The sequence below is a fragment of the Ursus maritimus genome, unplaced genomic scaffold (genome assembly GCF_017311325.1).
Source record: "Ursus maritimus isolate PB19 unplaced genomic scaffold, ASM1731132v1 scaffold_24, whole genome shotgun sequence".
Taxonomy (NCBI): Eukaryota; Metazoa; Chordata; class Mammalia; order Carnivora; family Ursidae; genus Ursus; species Ursus maritimus.
This window is the reverse complement of record NW_024424897.1, coordinates 19,567,562-19,588,848: the sequence shown is the minus strand read 5'-3', so window position 1 is coordinate 19,588,848 and position 21,287 is coordinate 19,567,562. Positions and strand designations below refer to the sequence as shown.

At 56.5% G+C, this 21,287-nt stretch overlaps 4 protein-coding genes across 12 annotated transcripts in view; 2 read left to right on the top strand and 2 right to left on the bottom strand.

Moving 5' to 3' along the window:
* Positions 1-1,147: 1,147 nt before the first annotated feature.
* Positions 1,148-5,319, top strand: COASY (Coenzyme A synthase). Of its 4 annotated transcripts, none has more exons than XM_040640589.1 (10): positions 1,148-1,214; positions 1,656-2,366; positions 2,981-3,195; positions 3,462-3,593; positions 3,724-3,913; positions 3,975-4,060; positions 4,242-4,326; positions 4,497-4,594; positions 4,685-4,831; positions 4,934-5,319. In XM_040640589.1, exons 2-10 carry the CDS (start codon positions 1,667-1,669, stop codon positions 4,982-4,984), a joined length of 1,704 nt encoding a protein of 567 aa, XP_040496523.1. In that variant the 5' UTR covers positions 1,148-1,214; positions 1,656-1,666; the 3' UTR covers positions 4,985-5,319. The 4 variants fall into 4 exon arrangements, with proteins under 4 accessions (XP_040496523.1, XP_008699516.1, XP_008699518.1 ...); XM_008701294.2 differs by having other exon boundaries at positions 1,196-1,261; XM_008701295.2 differs by lacking the exon at positions 1,148-1,214 and having other exon boundaries at positions 1,311-2,366; positions 3,996-4,060.
* A 654-nt stretch (positions 5,320-5,973) lies between these two features.
* Positions 5,974-9,815, top strand: MLX (MAX dimerization protein MLX). 5 transcript variants are annotated; one of them, XM_040640583.1, is made up of 8 exons: positions 5,974-6,104; positions 6,614-6,650; positions 7,130-7,219; positions 7,494-7,600; positions 7,862-7,961; positions 8,156-8,255; positions 8,623-8,813; positions 9,551-9,815. In XM_040640583.1, the coding sequence occupies exons 1-8, from the start codon at positions 5,994-5,996 to the stop codon at positions 9,784-9,786; spliced, it is 972 nt and encodes a 323-aa protein (XP_040496517.1). In that variant the 5' UTR covers positions 5,974-5,993; the 3' UTR covers positions 9,787-9,815. The 5 variants fall into 5 exon arrangements, with proteins under 5 accessions (XP_040496517.1, XP_040496519.1, XP_008699522.2 ...); XM_008701300.2 differs by having other exon boundaries at positions 5,980-6,104; positions 8,623-8,824; XM_040640584.1 differs by having other exon boundaries at positions 6,048-6,266; positions 8,623-8,824.
* Positions 9,816-10,245: 430 nt separating this feature from the next.
* Positions 10,246-14,652, bottom strand: LOC103672578 (PSMC3 interacting protein). Of its 2 annotated transcripts, XM_040640588.1 has the most exons (8): positions 14,509-14,652; positions 14,316-14,416; positions 14,039-14,128; positions 11,945-12,056; positions 11,329-11,474; positions 11,180-11,233; positions 11,002-11,061; positions 10,246-10,918 (listed from the first exon to the last, which is right to left on the bottom strand). In XM_040640588.1, the coding sequence occupies exons 1-8, from the start codon at positions 14,540-14,542 to the stop codon at positions 10,862-10,864; spliced, it is 654 nt and encodes a 217-aa protein (XP_040496522.1). In that variant the 5' UTR covers positions 14,543-14,652; the 3' UTR covers positions 10,246-10,861. The 2 variants fall into 2 exon arrangements, with proteins under 2 accessions (XP_040496522.1, XP_008699519.1); XM_008701297.2 differs by lacking the exons at positions 14,316-14,416; positions 14,509-14,652 and having other exon boundaries at positions 13,990-14,095.
* A 1,200-nt stretch (positions 14,653-15,852) lies between these two features.
* Positions 15,853-21,287, bottom strand: part of RETREG3 (reticulophagy regulator family member 3) — a 21,933-nt gene continuing 16,498 nt past the window's right edge. The window contains exons 6-9 of the mRNA XM_008701301.2: positions 20,358-20,495; positions 19,234-19,316; positions 18,481-18,613; positions 15,853-18,048 (exon numbers count right to left, since the gene is read on the bottom strand). Coding sequence (XP_008699523.1) covers positions 17,591-18,048; positions 18,481-18,613; positions 19,234-19,316; positions 20,358-20,495 — 812 coding nt within the window. The 3' untranslated portion in view covers positions 15,853-17,590. The remainder of the gene's footprint in view (positions 18,049-18,480; positions 18,614-19,233; positions 19,317-20,357; positions 20,496-21,287) is intronic.

Genomic DNA, 21,287 nt, shown 5'->3' with positions numbered 1-21,287 from the left:
ACGTGTTAAGATTTTATTTTTAAGTAATCTCTACACCCAAGGTGGGGCTTGAACTTACAACCTTGAGATCAAGAGTTGCGTGCTCTACTGACCGAGCCATCCAGGTGCCCCTTAGGACACCTTTTTAGGGCACTTGCGTGGCACAGTTGGTTAAGCTTCTGCCTTCGGCTCAGGTCATGATCCTTGGGTCCTGGGATGGAACCCCACAGCTGGTTCCCTGCTCAGCGGGGAGCCTGCTTCTCCCTTTCCCTCTGCCCTTCCCCCCCTGCCCCTTGTGCTGGCTCTCTCTCTCAAATAAATAAATAAAATCTTTAAAAAAATACAAAACAAACCCACATAATTATGAAAATAAGCATTTGTTTAGTTTGGGGAAATAAATCACAGCACATTACTGGAATCTTGGAAATTGGTTTCCCTCCCTCTCGAGATCTCTGTGGACAACTCACTTGAAATATCTCCTGATGGCAACCTGGCTTCCTCTCCCCAGGGAGACTACCAATTCCAGACTTTCCAGCCCCATTAGCTTCACAGTAAACCCCTTGCCACTAGGTCTCCCACCCTCCTCCCCTCTTCTCCTGTCTGGAGACCATCCTCTGGCAACTTCACTGAGCTGCCATGCAGAGTTCTCTGCCTCAAACTGGTTTTGGGTGATGTGGAAAACTCCCCACCGAGCCACAAGACCTCTGCCATTACTTCCTCATATGTTCCTGGAACACAGAGGGCCTCAACTTCCCCAACTGTGAAATGGGGATTCAGACAGAGTTGTCCTGCGGCCTCCCACAGGAGGCTCTTCGGACGGGGAGGGGGCCAGGAGGGCTGCGGGGACTCTGAGTCCTGATTTAAGGGCCACCCTGTGACCCCCACCTTTGTAATTTCTTAAGAGGAAAGCCAGGTGTTAGTTCTGCCTTTGCCGCTGTCTCCTGGGTAACCTGGCTGAAGCCATTCTCTTCTCTTAGGGTCTAAAGGGCATCCGCAGAACGCTGCTTTCAGGTCCGCCTTGCCCCCCACGGGCCAGACCCCTGATGGCTGGGACCTGGAAAGAAGGCTTCAACCACCTCCCCAGCCCGTGAGTTCGGCCCCGCCCCCTCGGCCGGGCTCACCCCACGCTGTACATAGTCTCGCGAGATCCCGAACCGAGCGGAGACTTTGGCCTTTCTGCCGTTCCGTAGCTCGGAGCCGCAGCTGCCGAACTAGTGCTTCCGGGTCGCCGCCAGGTAAGCCTCCGCGGCGGGGCTAGCGGAACCTAAGCCCAGAGGTCTCAGTAAGTAGGGGACCGATCCGAGCCTGAGCGTTTCCCTCTAGTCCCCTCCTTCGAGTCCCTGAAGACTCGGGCACAGCCTGGCAGGGGGGCCCAGGATTTCTGGATCCCCAGCCCTATGACTCAGGGGCTCTTGTCCAGCCTAGTTTCCCCGCCCAGGATTTCGATTCAGTTCAGCGACTTCTCCGCTCGGTCTGAGAAATGTGGAAACCGCGGCTTAGCGCATAGTCCCGAGGCGCGGGGTACCAGGCCCCGTGCCCTCCCCCGGTTTCCTCTGGATCAGCACAGACCCCCGTCCCTGCGCCAGGTCCCCTCCCTTAGGTCCAAGGCCCAAGTTTTCAGCCTCAGCCGCTTAATCCCTCAGTCACCCACGCCTCGTCTCCCTGGCTGTCCGCAGGCCTGGGCAGCATGGCCGTATTCCGGTCGGGCCTCCTGGTGCTGACGACGCCCCTGGCCTCCCTGGCCCCTCGCCTGGCCCCCATCCTGACCTCGGCGGCCCGGCTGGTGAATCACACGCTCTATGTACACCTGCAGCCGGGCATGAGCCTGGGGGGCCCAGCTCAGCCCCAGTCCAGCCTCGTGCAGGCCACGTTTGAGGTCCTGGATTTCATCACACACCTCTACGCTGGCGCCGACGTCCACAGGCACCTGGACGTCAGAGTCCTGCTGACCAATATTGGAGCCAAGAGCGCCTTTCTCCCCCCCCTGCCCAGTTCAGTCCAGAACCTGGCCCACCCACCGGAAGTGGTGCTGACTGACTTCCAGACCCTGGATGGAAGCCAGTACAACCCGGTCAAGCAACAGCTAGAGCGTTATGCCACCAGCTGCTACAGTTGTTGTCCCCAGCTGGCGTCGGTGCTGCTGTACCCCGATTATGGGCCCGGAGAGCTGCCTGTGGAGTCCCTGGATGTCCCCTTACCCTCCACCATCAGGCCAGCCTCCCCCGTGGCCAGGTCTCCAAAGCAGCCAGTGCGTGGCTACCACCGTGGGGCTGTGGGTGGCACGTTTGACCGCCTGCACAATGCCCACAAGGTGTTGCTCAGTGTCGCCTGCATCCTGGCCCAGGAGCAGCTTGTGGTGGGAGTAGCAGACAAAGACCTGTTGAAGAGTGAGTGAGAGAGACCCTGGAATAGAGCAGGGAAGACCCTCAGAACTCCTTAAACTTGCCCCCAGTTCATGATTGAGGAAGAGTGGGGCCGTCCTTTACTTCCAACCCTCCCAAATGTCACCCTGCCTGGCACTCAGCTGGTGCTGAGGAAATTATGTTAAATGAGTAAATGCAGCTTTCTCAGTGTGTGGTCTAGTCACCACTCAAAGCAGAATTCCCCCAAATGTGGAGCCAAGGAATCTGTACTTTTAAGAAGTTCTCCGGGTGATGAACCCTAAAGATAGAGACCTTGGCAATAAATGGATGAGTAGCTTGTAGGTAGCTGTGCCAGAGACAGCAAGAGGGGACTCGTGGTTGGTGGTTCTCGGAATTGTCCATCTGACGCTGATGCTCCCTGGCACTGCTGGTTGTCTGGGCACTGGCCGGCCCCTGCCGTGACTGCTGTGCTTGCCGGCTGCCCCTCTTCGTAGCTCCCCTGACACAGACTACTTCCCAGCTTAGTCCTTTCTTCCTGCCACCCACCCCCATCTGGAGATTGGATGCTTAGGGACAGTCTTCCCAAACTTTCCTCCCCCCCAAAAAGATCTCACTGTTCTTTTGGGCTCCTTCCCCAGGCAAGTTGCTCCCTGAGCTGCTCCAACCCTACGCAGAACGTGTGGACCATCTGAGTGAGTTCCTGGTGGACATCAAGCCCTCCTTGACTTTTGATATCATCCCCCTGCTGGACCCCTATGGGCCCGCTGGCTCTGACCCCTCCTTGGAGTTCCTGGTGGTCAGCGAGGAGACCTATCGTGGGGGGATGGCCGTCAACCGCTTCCGCCTTGAGAATGTAACCCCTGAGGGAGACTGGCAGAGGGAGTGGATGGGGATGGGGAAGGCCACGTGGGGAACTGTTGGAAGTACCACGACCCCGGAGGAGGGAAGAGAGGGTTTAGGGTGGTGAGGAAGAGGCAAGAAGGAACTGGTTCCCAGCTTGCCCTTGGACACAGGCTCTACCTCGGGGATACGTAGGGGAGGATATGGGGAGGGGCAGCTCAGGTGTCACTGTCATCCTGTCCCTCCCTCCCTCTCCTCACCCCTCCTCTTTTACCACAGGACCTGGAGGAGCTTGCCTTGTACCAGATCCAGCTGCTGAAGGACCAAAGCCACAAGGAGAATGAAGAAGACAAAGTCAGCTCCTCTAGCTTCCGCCAGCGAATGCTGGGAACCCTGCTTCGGCCTCCATATGTATGTCTGCCTCCCTCTCTCTCCCATCGTGGGTGGGCTGGAAATGCTGGAGAGTAAAGACTGAAGAATTCAGTCCCAAGCATGAGTCTGAAGACCCTAGTAACTGGGGTTCCCTCTCCTCCACCTGCAGAAGAGGCCAGAGCTCCCCGCACAACTCTATGTGATTGGGCTGACTGGCATCAGTGGCTCCGGGAAGAGCTCAGTAGCTCAGCGGCTTAAGGGCCTGGGGGCATATGTCATCGACAGTGACCAGCTGGGCCATCGGGCCTACGCCCCAGGTGGTCCTGCCTACCAGCCTGTCGTGGAGGCCTTTGGAACAGGTAATACCTGGGGAGGGCTGGGAAGTGGCCTGAAGTGGGATGGCCTGGCCTCCTTGCCCAGTCCTGTGTCTCTGTTGTCCAGATATTCTCCATAAAGATGGCATTATCAACAGGAAGGTCCTAGGCAGCCGGGTGTTTGGGAACAAGGTAAACACACTCCTCTCCAAGGGTTTCTTAGCTGCTTCCAGACGCAGAGGTTGGGACCCAGTGGACCTCTCTGGTCCAGCGTGCCACTTTCCACTCATCTGTTCCCAACCACCTCCTCCCTTGGGCTGGCTCCATCTCTGAGGGAAGGTAAACTGTCCGCTTCCTCTGTTCCCCTCCTCAGAAGCAGCTGAAGATACTCACGGATATTGTGTGGCCAGTTATCGCAAAGCTGGCTCGAGAGGAGATGGCTCAGGCTATGGCCGAGGGTGAGTGGGAGGGATGATGGGAGCAGCCAAGGGGGACTTGTTATGCAGATTCTCCTCCTGGGAGCTTCCCCACCCCAAGCCAGACCTTCTAACTTTCCTTGGGACTAGGCCTCCTGGGCTCTAGCAGCAGGTGGGGTGTGCTGCTAGCAGTGATGGGGGCCTCCCCACAGGAAAGCACGTGTGCGTGGTCGATGCTGCTATGCTGCTTGAGGCCGGCTGGCAGAACATGGTGCATGAGGTGTGGACCGTTGTCATTCCCGAGACTGAGGTATCTGGACCCCATCTCCCTCCCCACCCCTACTGCAGACCGCAGCCTGCTCTGAGCCCGTGGGCTGACCTAGGCTTTGTCTGTGTCGAGGCTATACGACGCATCATGGAGAGGGATGGCCTGAGTGAGGCTGCAGCACAAAGCCGGTTGCAGAGCCAGATGAGCGGGCAGCAGCTTGTGGACCAGAGCCACGTGGTGCTGAGCACGTTATGGGAACCGCATGTCACCCAGGGCCAGGTTGGTGCCGAGGGAAGGGCTGGGTTGTGGGGAAGGAGTCTCCAGTGAGTGCCTGCCTGACCGTGTGCTCTCTTCCCCCAAACGTTCTGGCCCCGCTTAAAGGTGGAGAAAGCCTGGGCCCTCCTGCAGAAGCGCATGCCCCAGTCGCCGTAAAGCCCGTGGCTGACACTGAGTTCTCTGTGGGGCCAAAGTGGCCCCTGCAGCTGCCAGGAGATTCAGCAGTGAGAAGGAATGGGGGCCTCAGTGCTCAACCTGCTTGGGCCTAGAGGGCTCTGAGCCAAACTGGGGAGGGCAGGGCTGGGCCTGGTGACACACAGGAGGCCTACCCCGCTTGCTGGTGTTTGGCCATCACTGAGGATGTGGCTCGTGGGGGAGCAGGCCTCTGGCGTTCTGTGCCTACTCTTGCCCACAGTGTCTTGATACCTATGGCTGACTGTGGCCAGGGCAAACACTGGAATGTGTAACAGAATTAAAGACGAATGTTGCCAGGTGCTGTCTGTATGGTGTCTGCTTCCTGTCCCCATGCCTCTGGGTGTCTTTGGAAGCCTTGAGCTGCAAGCCGGGAGGGCACTGGTTAAGAGCTTGGCTTTTGAAGCTAGCCAGACTGAAGTCAGCCTTGGTCCTATCACTGATAGCTGTCTGCTTTGCGAGAAGCTACAGACTTTCTAGGTTCCTCGGTGTCCCTATCTGTAAAGTAGCATAACTTGGCTAACGGGCTCTCTGAAAGCCTTTCTCCCACTGGTCTCCTGCCAGATGCCTGGCTGCGTGTTGGAGGACCGGCCTCCCACAAGCCAGGCGGGGCCTCTGCCCTTACGGAGCTGGCAGCCCGGCGGGGTCGGCCCAGGTGGCCAGGCCTGCACCCCGCGGGGCGGGTCGCCTGCAGGGTGGGGGTGGAACACGCGTCCCCCGGAGCCGCCTGGGCCCGCACAGCGCGTGTACACGACTATCGACACTGTTCGGACGAGCCTTTTGAGGGGAACCCATTTTGCAGAATGTGCTTCACGTCGCGGCAGCACCCCGAGGGAAGGCAGAGACGACATCAGTCTCAGCTCCGACGCCAGTGTCCCCTGTCCACGGTTTCTGTGTTTCCGGGCTGCGCATGCGCGCCCCTCACCCCGCCCTCCGCCTCCCGTTCGTGGGTTGGTGGGTTTGGGTCACGTGGATGCGCCTCGCCTCTTCCTCGCGGCTGGGGGCCCGCCCGCGGGCTGGTTTCCGGTTCGGTGGGTTGGAGATGACGGAGCCGGGCGCCTCTCCGGACGACCCCTGGGTCAAGGCAAGCCCCGCGGGCGCGCACGCCGGCGAGGGGAGGGCGGGTCGGGCTCGTGCACGTGGGGGGGCCGCAAGACGAGGGGATTCCTTGCAGTCCCCAAAGTTCCCCCCGCCCTCCGGGCCCCGGGGCTGCAGAGAAGACAGCTCTCACCCCGCGCGTGCCAAGGTGGGGAGACAAGTGACGCGTGTGTGCACGAGTGTGAGGGGGCAGGGTTTGGGGCTCGGGGAGGTGCTGGAGCGGGGACGGGGGCAGACGGGATCCTGCGGAGGGGCGGCGCTCCCATGGCCTATCCGCTGTTGGCTCCCGGTGCAGCCCTGCAGTCGCCTGCGCACCCCGGGGGGATGTGTGTGGTGTGTGTGTGCGTTTGTGTGTACACACGCGCGCGTGGATCCTGCAATTGCCTGCGCACCGTGGGGGGTGGGTGTGGGTAGGGTGTGTGCGCGCGCGCAGTGAAAGGAGGTGCGGTCCCCGGGCGGAGGTCTGATGAGCTTCTCCTTTGCTCGGTGCCGCAGGTGGAATATGCCTACAGCGACAACAGCCTGGACCCCGGTGAGTGCCTCCCCCACCGTCTCCAGCTCCCTGGTAACACTCCCGCTGCAGCCGATAGATTCCCGTGGTCTTGCCGGCCACACCTGAGCACAGTCCACTGTCCCTGAACCGAGTTCCTGCCCTGAGACAGTGAGGGAGGAGCTGCAGGACAGGGGCAGGAAGCCTAAGGGTACACCTGGATCCCTCTGCGCTGAAGCAGGGAAGTGATGACAGTAGTGATAGCTAGCAACTCTCACCCTCATTGTGCCCAGATGCCACTTTGTGAACCACTGCAGGCCCATGGAGCAGTGTGGACACCAGGGACAGGAGCATTGCAGCACGGCACAACAGGAAGTGGATGACCCAGTATGGGTGGCTTTTGGGTTGAAAGGGAGAGGTCAGCATTTAAGGATCAGGAAGCCATTGTACCCCAGGTGTCTCAGGGTCTAATAGTGTTCCCCTGCCCTACCTCTTAGTGATTGGGACCCTCTCTTTTCCAGGGCTTTTTGTAGAAAGTACCCGAAAGGGGAGTGTAGTGTCCAGAGCTAATAGCATCGGTTCCACCAGTGCCTCTTCCGTCCCCAATACAGGTAGGCAGCAATATGCCCCCACCTGGGGGGGCTCAGATATACCATCATTTTAGTAAATTTCCTAGACAGGAAGCTCCAGGCATCCACGTGGCGGTGCTGGAGGCCTAGTGTTAGACAGAGGTTCTCACCATCTCTCACCTCATCTAGGACGTTAGGTTCTTCTGTCCATTTGTCTCTGGGCACCAGGTTTTCCTTCCCCGTTGGGGCAAGGTGCGTTAGCTGGGCCCTGCTGGGCCTCAAAATGACCTCTTCCTGCCCCCAACTTTGAGCGTAGATGACGAGGACAGCGATTACCACCAGGAGTCCTACAAGGAGTCCTACAAGGACCGGCGGCGGCGAGCACATACGCAGGCTGAGCAGAAGAGGAGGGACGCCATCAAGGTGACCGGGGAGGCCTGCAGCTCAGCCAGCGCAGGAGGCCCCATGTGTTCAGGTTCACTCTGCCCTGACCTCATCAGGCAGCCCCAAGCATCCTTGCGGGCAGCTAATCCAGTCCCTGGACATGAACACTTCCCTCCTTCCAGCACCCCCACCCCTTTGAGTTTCGAGCATGGAACTTGGTTCTCGGAGAGAAAGCTTGGTGCCAGTGTGCCTTCATCCCTCAGAGTTAAGGAAGCCTTGTTTCCCTTGCTGTCTCCACAGAGAGGCTATGATGACCTTCAGACCATCGTCCCCACCTGCCAGCAGCAGGACTTCTCCATTGGCTCCCAAAAGCTCAGCAAAGCCATCGTTCTACAGAAGAGTATGGCCAGGGAGAGCCCTGGGAGTGGTTGGGGCCTGTGGGGCTGTGAAGAGGCCAGAGCCTTCTACCCACTCTCGGCCTGGCCCTGGTGGCGTGGTGGCTATGGGAGACTAGGGGAACGGGGGCTGGGGGGGAAGGGGAGACAAAGTCAGCCTTGTCGGTTGAGACTTCCTCTGTGCCCACCCCCACCCCAGCCATTGACTACATCCAGTTTTTGCACAAGGAGAAGAAAAAGCAGGAGGAGGAGGTGTCCATGCTACGCAAGGACGTCACGGCCCTAAAGATCATGAAAGTGTAAGGGGGACGCTGAGCTGGAGGAGCCAGGGATTCTGAGGGGACGCGGACTGACTTCAGTTCATACCTTCCTCTCGTTCAGAGGCCACATCAGATACTTCAGGACAGATAATACTCTCGCTCCCTTAGGTGGCCACTTAGAGGCAGGACTCTGTACCCCAGCCATCCCTGACGCACAGCAGATGCTCGAAGTGCCTGTGGGATTCGTGAAGGGAGGGGTGGAGAGAGGGGTCACCATTTCTGTCCCAGAAGCAGCACCTGGCTGTGCTGAGTACCTCCCCGCAGCTCTCCAGGAGCCCCTGCCTGGGGGAGAAGCTCGGGTACCGGGGCGCGACAGCACCTGAGCCCTGTCACTGCTCGTTTCCAGGAACTACGAGCAGATCGTGAAGGCACACCAGGACAACCCCCATGAGGGGGAGGACCAGGTCTCTGACCAGGTCAAGTTCAATGTGTTTCAAGGCATCATGGACTCCCTGTTCCAGTCCTTCAACGCCTCCATCTCCGTGGCCAGCTTCCAGGAGCTGTCGGCCTGTGTCTTCAGCTGGATCGAGGAGCACTGTAAGCCTCAGGTACGGGGTAGCAGTGATCATGGGGTGGGGGTGGGGGGTCCTCTCCCCTCCAATAGGCAAAGTGGCCCAAGTCCTAATTTGTTCAGAAGGGGAGGGCAGCAGCTTTTAGGTTTTTTTGGGGGGGTGTCTTCCTTCTTTGCTTCCCAGCCCCGATTTTCCTGTTAAGGTTTCATTTGGCAAGACTGATCTGGCACTTAAGCTCCGAAAGCCTAGCTCTGGCCTTTTGCAGCCCGCGGGCAGCTGCCCAGCGCGTAGCTCTCATCACGGCAGCGGAGGCTCCGCACATTCGGGAAAATTCACTGAAGTAGTCTGCCTGGGGGTTTGTGGTTGTTTGTAACAGGGCAGCATGTGAATGCTGTCGCACCGAGTCTTCTGCTTCTGAGGCCTGGTTGCCTCTTCTGAGGCTTGACTTGCATCTGAGAGTCTCACTTCTTTGTTTCCTGACATTTTCTGGAAACGCTTTAAGCATACTGCAAAGCCGAACACTCATGAGCCCGCCACCGAAATGCTGCCATTCCCATTTCTTGTATTTGCTTTTCCATACAGCCAGCCATGCCTCCATCCCTTTCCCCATCCTGTTGCGGGGACATTTCAGAGTAAACTGTAGACCACAGTGTGGCCCAGGGGCTCTTTCTGTTGCATTCTAAAGAGCACACCTGGTCTAGGCTCGCGTCCCCGAGCCTGCGCGCTGTCCTCGCCTGAGCGTCCCGTGTCTCCCTTTGCCAGACGCTGCGGGAGATCGTGGTTGGCGTCCTGCACCAGCTGAAGAACCAGCTGTACTGACTGGTCCTGGGGCCGAACCTGCGGAAGAGCCGATGACGGGCCGGAGCCTCCTACTCGGCCACAGAGCCACTGGGCTCCTGAGATTGGACTGCGCCGCTGCGCACAGGTCTGCTGGCTCCTGGTGTTTGGTTCCTCAGCACCCCCTCGTCCTCAATGGGGCTGGGGTGTTTGTTTTGTGAAAGCTTTAATTTATTATATTGACCACAAACCTCGAGCCTACTGTCTTTCCCCCTCCCCATGAAAGTCCTCTTGGGGGGGGGTCTGCTCTGGGCACCCCCAAGGGCTCCCAGCCTCTCCCCTTCTAAGCCTCAGATTTTTCCTCCTGATTGACACACACCTGGAAGCTACTATTTGCATTTGGTTTGGTCCCTTGGGCGACATCTGGCCCAAGTTTGGCCATTTTGGCAGTAGTTGGACGGGAAGAAAGGAACGCGGAAATAGTCCCACAGCCATGAAGTGTGACAGGCTGCCTGGTACCTGGGCCAGGGCTGCCAGGATCCTGCCCTCGCCTGCTACTCCATCACCTCTCCTTCCCCGCTCCAGGTGCTGGAGGGAAGCGGCCTCCCTGTGTGCTCCTGCCCCCTCTGTCCCCACAGGCAGGAGCGCAGCACAGAGAAGTCAAGTGTGACACAGCACTACGTATTAAAAGTTTTTTTTTAATTTTCTAAACACCAACAGTGCAATTTTGCTAAAGTTACAATTCTGGAAAATGAACTGGGCCTCACAACCATTCCCAGCCTTCCCGTCAGGTGTATCTGGGTCTCTGCCATCTCCGTGCTGCCTGCATTTCTCCCAGGCCTTGGGACTGGGTGAAGGGGTAGAGAAGGTATTTAAAGGCCTCCTGGGGTGCAGAGCCCGAAGTCCTGGGTGAGGCCTCGGGCTCCTTGAATGCTGTGTACAGTCGCCTCTCTCTACCCTGTAGCCTTTCTCAGGGTTGACATCTGGGAGGATTGGTTATCCAGAGCAAATTAAGTATTTTTACATCGAATTATATTACAATAAACACTGCCAAGTGCTTTCCTCTGGCGTTGTTCCAAGGTGGAGCGTGCAGTTCGGGCACCTGCCATGTGGCCCGTGAAAGCGTGATCATCCGCTGTGGGCTCGCTCACTCCTGTGCCCGCACTCTGGCTCCTGCCCCCTCCCAGCGGCTCTGCCCAAAGGCAGAAAGCAGCAGGAACAAAAAAAGAAGCCAACCTGAAGGAGGCAGCCAGTGCAGGACGTCTCTCTCCATCCCCCGTCCTGCCGGAGGAGCCCTCAAGGGTCTGGGAGCTTCACGTTGTAATCTTCATCTGTCTCTATCCCGACTTCCTCCTGGGGCAGGGAGGCAAGGGAATGAGCCCCCCTCCCCGGACGGAGCGCCCAGGGGAGCGAGGACGGGAGGGGAAACCACTTACAAAGAACTGCTTCTTGCTCTTGGGGTATCCTTCCAGAATTGCATCAGACAGCTCTGTCGCCTGACAAGAAACAAACCCGCCCCCTTTCAGGTGGGCAGCCCGGCCTGGGGGATCCATGCTCTCGGGCAGTGGTCTCTCCTGGCCTTTCTCAGGGCCTGCCCGGAGCGCGCACACTCACCATCCTCTTCCGCTTCCTCCACTCCCTGCAGTACTTCTGCCGCTCTCTGTGCACCTGCACAGGGAAACAGCCGCCTCTAGCCCACTCGGCCCCACAGCCGCTGCCGGGGGCAAGCCGCCCTCCCCGCTGCTGCCCGCCCCCCACCTCACCTGCTCTTTCTCTTCTGGAGTCACGTGGTTGGTGGCTGCTTTTATATTCTTCAGTCTCTCTCTGTAGCCAGCACATTCCTTCTTCAAGTCCTGGATCTCTTTCTGCATCTCCGGTGTGGTCAGGGCACTGGTTAAGTCCTTCAGCTCTGAAACCATAGCTCTCTGAGGTCACTTCCTACCCCTGAGGTAGGAGACTGGGCCGCTGCCTTGCTCTACTCCACACAGGGTCCAAAATGAGGTCCCTATTCTGGAAACGCTCAGCAGAGATGAAGGCTTACAGAATTACCAGCTTACTCTAGTTTTCTTTCCTCCTCCATCTACCAGCAGTGGTAAAGTGAGGCTGAACAGGCAGTTAAAGCAGCAGGCACAGAGGGAGTGTGGGCACAGCTCACTGATAGCGTTAGGGAAAGCAATGCGCGTCTTGCTCACTTATATTCAAAAGCCATTCATTAGCTGGTCTCCGTCTCTTTTCATACGATGCCGGAGGCAGCCCAGCAGAGACTCACTGCCGCAAGACAACACTGCAGCTGGCAAACCATTCACTCCGTACTTCCCGACCTCTAGACTGACCCTGACCCTGACCCTCGGGGCCCCTTCAGGGGCTGCCCAGTCCTACCCGCCTCCATGTGGCGGCAGCTCTGCTGTAAGCTCTGCACCTTAGCAGCGAGGGCCACGATCTGGGCATCCAGGCCTTGGAGGTCAGCGTCACTCACCATGGCAAACTGGTCCTGCCGGAGGTGAGAGGAAAAACAGAAGGGGGCTGATGTGAGGCACAGGAGGGGAAGCCACATGTGGGGGCGGGGGGCAGCATCACACACACAAGAACGTGGGGCTCCCCAACCCTCCAGAGGGCCGGGGAGAACAGGGGAGGGTCCTGTGAGAAACCACTCGGTTTAGTCCTCATCCTAACTAACAAGGTACAAACAAGTTAAAACCTGATGCCTGTCCTCCAGGGGCTTCGAGGCTGGCAGGATACTGAACAGGGCGGAGATCTCAGTTCAGTGGTAAAACCACTCACTGGGCTAAAGGAGTAAAGGAACATTCTTCCCAAGGTAGGGATACCTAAATTACACATTCCCACAACAGGAGGAACCGGGACAGGTAGGGGCACAGGGGGCAGTACTGAAGGGACTCGTACTGGTACAAGTGTGAGCAGCCCGTCCCATGAGACCAGCTGCTACCAAGGACAGTGCTGGGGCTCGGTGGGGGTCTTGTCCGCGGTGAGGGGGAGCAGGTCAGGAAGAACAGGAACGCCAGCCTGGGTGGCGTGGCCTCTATAGTAAGAAAAGGCAAACCTTCAGAGCAGCAGGCCTCACACTACAGCCTGCGCACTAGATCCCGCCAGACCCGGGGTTTGGAAAACAACTTGACTGAAACACAGCCGCGCCCACTCGTGTCTCAGGCGGCTTTTGCTCTCCCAACGGCGGACACGAGTGCTCCTGGGGGCTGCGCAGCTGTGACAAGAGACCATCTGGCCGACAAAGCGCAAAAGTATTAACGGTCTGGCCCCTCACAGAAGAAAATCTGCAAAATTCTCCCTTAGGCAATCTTCCTAGAGTCATCACATAATGAAGCCCATTTTAGGAAAATTAGCTTTGATGGTGGTTTGGTTCAGTTAAACTAATACTCAGTGTCTACCGGATGTTAGATACTGGGGCGGGGGCTGCTGAGCGAAGGACTACGAGTGAGAAGTGGGGCCTGCAGTCTAGTGAGGAGACGAGTAGAAAGACAACCCCAGTACAGCATCCGGCAGAGAGGTGAGCGCCTGAAGAAGAGGCGATTCGAGAATTCAGGGAAGGTCTCTGGAGAGGGTGATGCCTGAGGGGAATCCGAAAGGATGAGGAGGAGTTCAGGAGCAGAGGCAGGAGAGGAAGAAGGGACTTTAGAGCTCCAGGCAGAGGAAGGACACAGGAGTAATCATCTAGATGGTCTAGTACTGGTGAGCCGACCTGAAGGGAGAGGAGAGGCAGGCGGCCTGGGGCTCCCTGTTCCAGGGAGCGCTAGAGTTTGAGCTCGGGCAACGGCCCTCGATGAGCACCACGGACCATTCCGGCTGCAGTGTTTAAGCCGTCTGAGGCCAGCGGACGGCAGGAGGGTGTCGGGAGATGCGGAACACCTGAGCTCCAGCAGCCGCGCAGGGAGAGGAGAGGGCGGGGTCAGGAAGGGGGAAAGCCAACAGGGCACGAGGTAAGAGACGAGGGGTCCCCGGTGTCTGGGTTGGGTGAAGAGTGACTCCACCGAGGGAGAAGCAGGTAAGAGGAGCCCATTTGGAGGAGATGAGGCATTCTACTTCAGCAATATTGACTCAGAAAGGTCTGGAAGGCATCCAGGTGGTGGTCTGGCCCAGAGACACAAAATTAGTGTTATCTGTGTTGGGAGTGAGGGGTGGGGACAGAGGGCGAATCCTTGGGCAGCTGGTGGTTCTCATCTAGATGACTGGGAAAAAGAAACTTCCAAGCGGGAACGGATCTTGGCAGCAGCAATCTTCTGTCATCTATCATGGCCCGAATCTGGAAGTCTCATTAAGTCTGGATCACAGCAAGGGGAGAACCCGCTTTGATTTAAAGGGAGCCTGGGGCCATTTGCATGGCGTAAGACAGGTGAGTTTCATGGGGTGCCTCAAATTCTCCAGAAGAGAGTTCATTCTAGAGATGGATTCACCTAATGTCGGGGTCTCACACGGGCGATGATCTGCACAGGTTCTCCTCACCTGGTCCGCGAAATAGATCTTCTGCTTGCCGTACGTCTTCTCTTTGATTTTGCCTTGCTGGGCCAGCTGCTCCAGCGCCTTCACCACCGCCTGGGGGGGGGGGGCGGCAATCAGAGAAATGGCTTCGCGGTCCAGGCAGCGGGAATTTCAGCCCGAGACAGGGAAGCGCCCGACGAGCCTCCGGAAGCCCAAGGCTAGAATGGCTGCCTCGAGAGGGCAGCACCCCAGACGGATTCCAGGGGCCCCACGGGGAGGAATCCCAGGAGAGGGTCCTCACCGCCTTGCCCAGTCCGTGCTCCCGCTGCAGGTTCCCGAACACGTCCTGGGCGCTGTAGGGCCGGTTCTGCTCCTGCAGGTACCTCAGGAGGATCCCGGGCGCTACGAAGAGACGGGGCAGCGGCAGGAGTCCCTCAACCGACCCCTCGCCCGCCCCCCGCCTGGGTCTCCCCCGCGCCCACGGCCCCGTTTACCTCCCGCCGCGGCCTCCGCCCGGCCTTTACTCATTGCCTTTCCCGCCGCCAACTCGGAAAGCCGGACGTCGCAGTTGTTCGGGGCAACGGCTGCTTCCGGCGACGAGAAGGGCGGGCCGCAAGCGGTGATTGGCGGAAGGGGAAGTCTTCGCGAGGCACAAAGCGACCCTTCCCGAGCGCCGTAGTGCAGTCGAACCCGGAGCCGGGCGCCGGCGCCCAGGGTCTCAGCGGCGGAGGCGGGGCGCTAGCTCGGGACCGCTCCCCCCGCACCCTCCCGCTCCGGGCGCGGGCCGGAGTGAGCCACTCCTTGAAGTTTCGAAACCCACTTCCAGCGGCGGCTGAGCTCTCGACCGTGAGCTGGGACGATGTTCCAAGGGGGGAGAAAGCTTAGGATCACCTCCTGCAGGGCTAGCGACTTGCTCAAGGTCACAGGGTCAGTTACGCCCAGGAACGTGTCCTATCCCACAGCCCAAATGTTCTTTTTGTCGGTCAACCTCATTTGTAAAATAGGAACAAGAGGTACTAGCAGGAGGGTGGTTGGGGAGACACGAGAATGCCTGAGAGCCCTGGAAGCGTGGCGCTACCCTTACTTGCCGTTTGCCGAGCCTCGCACGCAGGGGGCGCTCAACACGTGCTGTGGTTTGGACGCCGAGGAAAGGCAGGGTTGGGAGGGGGCTACTGTTAAGCCACAAAGCTTGTAGAAAAGTTTCCTGTTGGCCGAGTTGATCTTATGGCAGCACCTGGCAGGTGTTTTCCACTCCTGCCCACAGTGGCCAGTGGGACAAAGCCTGAAATAAGTGTTTCTAGTTTCTGAGGTCAGTTGAAGGCCAAAGAGCAGCTGTCCCTGCAGCTCAACCCAGAGGAGGAGCATGGTGCTTTTTAAAACCTTGTTACCTAACGTCTCATTAGCCTTTGAAGCACGCACTTGTCTTCACACGCTAGGGAGCAATATTAAGAAAAATGGGGACGCCTGGGTGGCTCATTTGGTTGGGTGTCTGCCTTCGGCTCAGGTCGTGATCCCAGGCTCCTTGCTCAGCAGGGAGCCTGCTTCTCCCTCTGACAAATAAATAAAATCTTTTTTAAAAAATTAAAAATGATGGGACTGCAGGCTGGATGCCAGCCAAGAGTGCCAGTTGTGCTGTCTGGGCTCTCCTGGGGAGGGGAAGTGGCCTCATATGTGGTGATTGTTCTGACCATCACAAAGGTCACAAATAGGGACTGACAGGTGGGTCTCGCACACCGTGCTTCCTTTTCTGAGGCTGTCACCTCAGATTAATCACATCTCGGATTACCAAGAGAAGACTATCAAGGATAAGACACCATTCAACACCCATCTCTTAAAGATTGTTCTCATACAAGATTTATTCCCCAGCACCACTCCTCCCCCCCCCCGCCCCACCCATCCCCACCCCAGTTCACAGTGGAGGACTAAGGAGATTCAGAGCAGGATCCCCCAGGTACAAGAAACACCTTCTGAAGATTTTGCTCTCCTTCCTTCCTCCCTCTTGCCAACTTCCAAGGCCCAAAGCTACACACACTCATGCAAACACACCGAAACCCACTCCTCTTCCACACTTCCCGTTGTTTCTCACATCAGAGCTCATCTGTGGGACATCGGGGCTCTGAGAAGACAGAAGGTGTCCAAAGTCTGAGAACCGTAAAGTGGGGAGATGCCATTTACCCCTAACCTTCACACACACACAACTGACTATGAAACAGGCACCTAGCTCTTCTCCCTTCTCCCCATCTCTAGTTTTCACTCCTGGCCTCTACCTTTTCCATCAACCAAGAGCAAACATGTTGCACACTCCCACCTGCAGCACATGAAAATGGGCTCTGTCCAACATCCCTTGCCCAGGTATGGGGTGTTGGGGGAGTGGTCCCTGAGGATCAGCGAAGGGTTAATGCAGAGGGCAGGAGGACAGAAGAGTTTGGCCTGAGCTCTGACTGGGGAGGCAAAGAGAGGCTGTAGGCTGGCATCGGTTTAGAATGACCATTTTTAGTTTTGTCTCACATGATTTTTCTAGGGGCAGTAGAACAGATACCCCTTAAGGAAGTCTCTGCTGACTACAGACACATTCTTGCTAATGGGCTCATCCTTAAAAGAGGCCCCGCCAAGTTGGGAAGCAGTTGAAAATCAAAGTATTAAAGGAACTGAATAGGGAGTAATAGCTGGTGCAAGAAGAGCCGGTGGCTCCTGGGGTGAATGCCAATAAGCCACTTGTAAAGTGCTACTTTGACATCCCCCATGCGATTATTGCTTCTCCAAAGGAGGAGCAGGGGAAGGAATGGGAACATGGAAATGGATATGGTATGGTATTGCTTTGCTCGTTGCTCAGGCTGATGGTCAAATGGAGCCAGGGGTTAGCAGCACCAAATATAACCAGGCAGGTTCAGAAGATTCCATGAGACCAGGAGATACAGAGGCACTCGCCCTCTCAGCCAGCTGACCCCACGGCCCAAGGTAACGTCGAAGAGGCCCACCCCCACATCATGTTCACATTTCTTAAATTTCACAAGCACTATTTTGGAGCACTGGAGGTTAGGCCTCAAGAAATGAGGATGGGCTGGGGCAGAGGGAGCAGGCCTGCTCTGCAGAACCAAAAAACTTGCTTAGAAAAAGACAAATCAGAGATCATGGCTTAGCAAAAGAGGAAGATGGCAATGTAACTCTTTCAGCTGCTGCCTGACTTGGAGCTCCAAGGAGGTGATGGAGGGAGGGAGGGAAGGGTGCTTCTACCACTGAGGGCCCCCAAGCACCCATACCTAGAAGCAAACAGCAGCACCCCCTCAAAGGGGAACCGATACCCCTGATTACTTTGTTCCCCAAAAGTACCATTCTGATGGCGAGAAGCCTCCCTCAGGGGAGCACTCTCACTGCAGTGACAGCTCAGAAATGGGCGTCCAGCTGGTAGCAGGGGAGTGAGTATCCTCTCAGCAGGCCTGAGCTTCAGCCAGGCCACCAAGCATACATATATGATTCAGTGCATGGGACCTGGGTTCTTCCCTTGCCCCTTCACCTTAAGTGGGATAGGGAGAAAAAAAACCTAAACCACAGTGACCCCGAAAAGGAGTCTCCGCCTCAGTGGCTCCTGGAACTGGCAGGGTCCAGCTGATTCAGCTCTGACTGGTCCAGAAGTTCAAAGTCATCCCCCTCAGCATCAGTGTCCAGGTCTGAACTGGGGGCCTGGAGGAAGCCTCTTGCTGTTCTCCGGGGAGGCAGGCCAGAAGGGCCTGGCTGGGAGGCCCCTGACAGGGCCAGATGGATCACGCCCTGGGAGACCAGGCTGGCGAGGTTGCTGGTGAGGTTGGACCCTGCAGGCAGGGCACCGAGCAGGAGCTCCGGCAGTACGGCTTCCTCCTGGCTGGCAGGGGGGTTCTGGAGCTCCTCATGCCCTGGTGGGGAACGGTACATCAAGCTAGGCATCCCAATGCTGGTATCGTCCTCATCATCCAGGCCAGCAGGATCCACGTTAATGGAAGGGAAGTCTGGGAGGTCTCTGGCAAAGGATTCTTCTGGATCACTGTGACCATCTAGGTCTGGGAGAATAGAGGGGTGTCTGAGACACAGCAACAGCCTGGCACTCCTGTGCCCTAGCCCCACAAAGTCAGCCCCATGTGACCCGATTTTTCTACCCTGAATTTCTCAGGGTGAAGCAAAACCTGTAGCACTGGTCGGCCTTTCCCCTCCAGTTATACACTGCTCAGATCTCTACTGGCCAAAGAATTCCCTCCCCTTCCTCCCCTATGCCACATAGCAGCCTAGAACCCAAGGCTACTAAGGGAGGATCTCAAGGAGAGCAGCAGTGCAATCCCAGCTGCAGCCGTATCTCACCCCCCACCCAAAGCTGCTCTGCCGCCCGGTCCACACCTCAGAAAACAGGAGAGGAGGGGACAGTCTCCTCTCTGCCCAGAGAAGCTGAGCAGCAACAGTCAGAGCCATTATGAACTCGTGTCCACGGTTCCCCTCACCTTCAGAGCCTTCTGTTAGAGGTGTCTGGCCTCGTGAAAGATTGAATGTGCCGTTGTCTGTACAGGAGACCTCAGCATCTGAGTGCTCAGAGTCTGTGATGGCCAATTCCTTGGCAACAGCAGAATCATCCAGCTTAGGAAGAAAAGACCAACAAGCCTGAAGAGAGGATGCCATTAGGAACAGGTGCAGTTCCCCAGTTATAGCTCTACTAATTCGCTGGCCCTAAAGGCTAGCCTAGGGCCAGCTGTGCAACCAGACAAGACTGGGGACTTTAGTCAATATCTTGATCCCTTTTAGGCTGCCCCCCGCCAAGGAAAACACCCTTACTTATCGATCTTGAGCAGGAAGGAAAGCAATCTGGGCAGTCAACCAGCCACTTACTCTTAAGCAAATAACTGATCAAGAGATTACTTTTCACAGGCGGCCAGGAAGACACATTGCCCAACATAAGGTGGGCCGGGCTGTTTAAAAGACAATCACATCAGTTCCAGAAGTTCTGCCATGATGATAGGGTTTGAAAGGAGACATGGAAGAGGGTGTGCTGGTCACCAGGCTCAAACTGAGATCTACGCTCACAGTCCCAATATAACACTAGCTTCTCTCCTCACTGCTCTTAGGAGTAAGGGGAGGGTGGGGCCTTGGAGCCCCCATAATAGGCCTGAAAACCTACTATGGCCTAAATGTGAGGTGCCATACGGTTACAGGAGCTAGAAGAACACTAGCCCCTGGTGTACTTCCCACACCCGAGATACCTGAGGACAGAAGGCAGCAAGCTCTTCTTCACTGTCACTGTGGTTGTCCAAGGCGCGCTCTGGGTGTAGAGCTCTGCGGCGCACTGCACAGAAAGAGCAGAAGGCCGTGACACCTTCGCTTCAGGGAAAAACCCCACCCGCCTCAGACTTCAAAGCATAAAATCAGAACAGAAAGAGAATGAACCCTCTGAATAGGGCCCGAAGCCTACATTACAATGCCTGGAAAAAAAACACAACACAATGCCTGAGGGTGGGCTGCTGAGCCTAAGTGCCAGGACAGGCTGGTAACACAGCAAAGATCTCGCTTCCAACGCCTCTCCCCCACCAGCCCCTCCACATTTTTGTTCTGGTCAGATGATCAACAACCCGCAGGACAGGCTGGGGGAAGACAGGATGTCAAGGGGAGAGTGGATGCTATCAGAGAGAGGGCAAAGGGAGACGCCCCACTGCGGTTAAACCAGGCTTTGAGGGCTGACACTATTCGGCTGGCTGTGCCGGAGGGAGCTGGGCCTTGACGACCAGCCGCAGGGCTCTCTGACTGCTAGGGCTTTATGACACCCCCAATCTGACCAGCCCACAGAAGGGAGGAGAGAGTTCACACGATTGTCATTCACGTGTTGGAGGGTCTTAGGCTGTACCCTTCTGGCTTCTCAGGATCAAAGTATCACCTCTGGAAAGCAGTTTTTAGTAGTGAAAAGAGGCCTGGCTTGGGAGTTGCTATGTACTGATTGTAAAGTTCAATTTCTTTTCTCAAGGTTGTCAAGGTTCAATAAGATATGCATTAATAAAATAAAAATAAAATAAGTACAAACATGCAGAGCGGCCAGCACAGCGCTTGGGCACACGGAAAGTGCTTCATAAAAAGCAGCAAACACTAGAGATCTCTATCTTCACTGTCTGACTTTTATTCAACTTAGGAGTGGCCAGAACTGCAAATGCAAAACTCAGTAAGCCTCCACAGAGTTGCCTGGAATAAGATACCACTTTACCTACCACCCTCCTACACTCCCACCACATCCCACCTCTCCCACTTTCGGGGACCTACCCATTATGTCAGACCTCCAGGCTTTTCCTTCTCTTCCCCAAAGTGCCCAAGTGGAAGGAAGCCTCCCCTTGACACTTACATTGTCTCTCTCTCTGCTTGGACATCATGTAGCCACGGACACTGAAGTCCAGCCGCTGCAGAGCTGGCTTCAGCCGGACATAGGCTCGATCCCACAGTCGGTGGTACACAGCAAGGGGCCACAGCATGACAGTGACAACTGCAAGGAGGAGTGGGAAACAGCCGCAGAGTGGAGAAGGGGCTGGATGAAACAATCCTGACTGTCCCTCTGCTACTGTGTCCTCACCGGACACTTGGTTGGGAATAGCTCTGCTTGATTCTAGTCTCCCGTAACACTTGAGGGAGTCTGGAGGGCAGAGACTTCTGCGGCCGCCTACGTGGCTGTGCACAGTAGAGTGTGGTGCTGAGATACTGAGGACAGAACCAGGTGTGGTCACTTGCATCTGGGTGTCACATGAACAAGGCTAGATGGTAACAATGCTCAGGAACGACACAACATCATGTGAACAGCTGGCCACAGCATTAACGCCTCAGTTTTTCCAGCCCCACGCAAAGTTCATGCCAATAGGAAGTAACTAAATTTAAAACATTGTGTTCCAGGAGAAAAAGAAGTGCTCCAGGATAAGCAGAATCTAGTAGAGAAACCCCTAAAAGTTATGTTCTGCTGTTACACAATATACTGACTCTAAATAATTTCCTCTTAAATAGGGACAGACAGTCCTTTAGAGTTGGTAATACAATGTGTGTTAGTGGACCGTCATCAATTTCCTAAGCTGACTTGGTAAGAAAAGGACTTGGATGTGTGGGGAGCCTGTTATAGGCAAGAAGAAAGATATTTTCATGACACCAAACAGTTATGAAAATATAAAAGGGTTATTTCCTGGTGAACCAAAATGTAAAAGTCCTCTTCCTAGACCCAGAGTTAGGTGTGGCTAGAAAACCTAGGAGGAGGGGAAGCTCGGCGGGGGGGGGGGGGGGGGGGGGGGGGGGG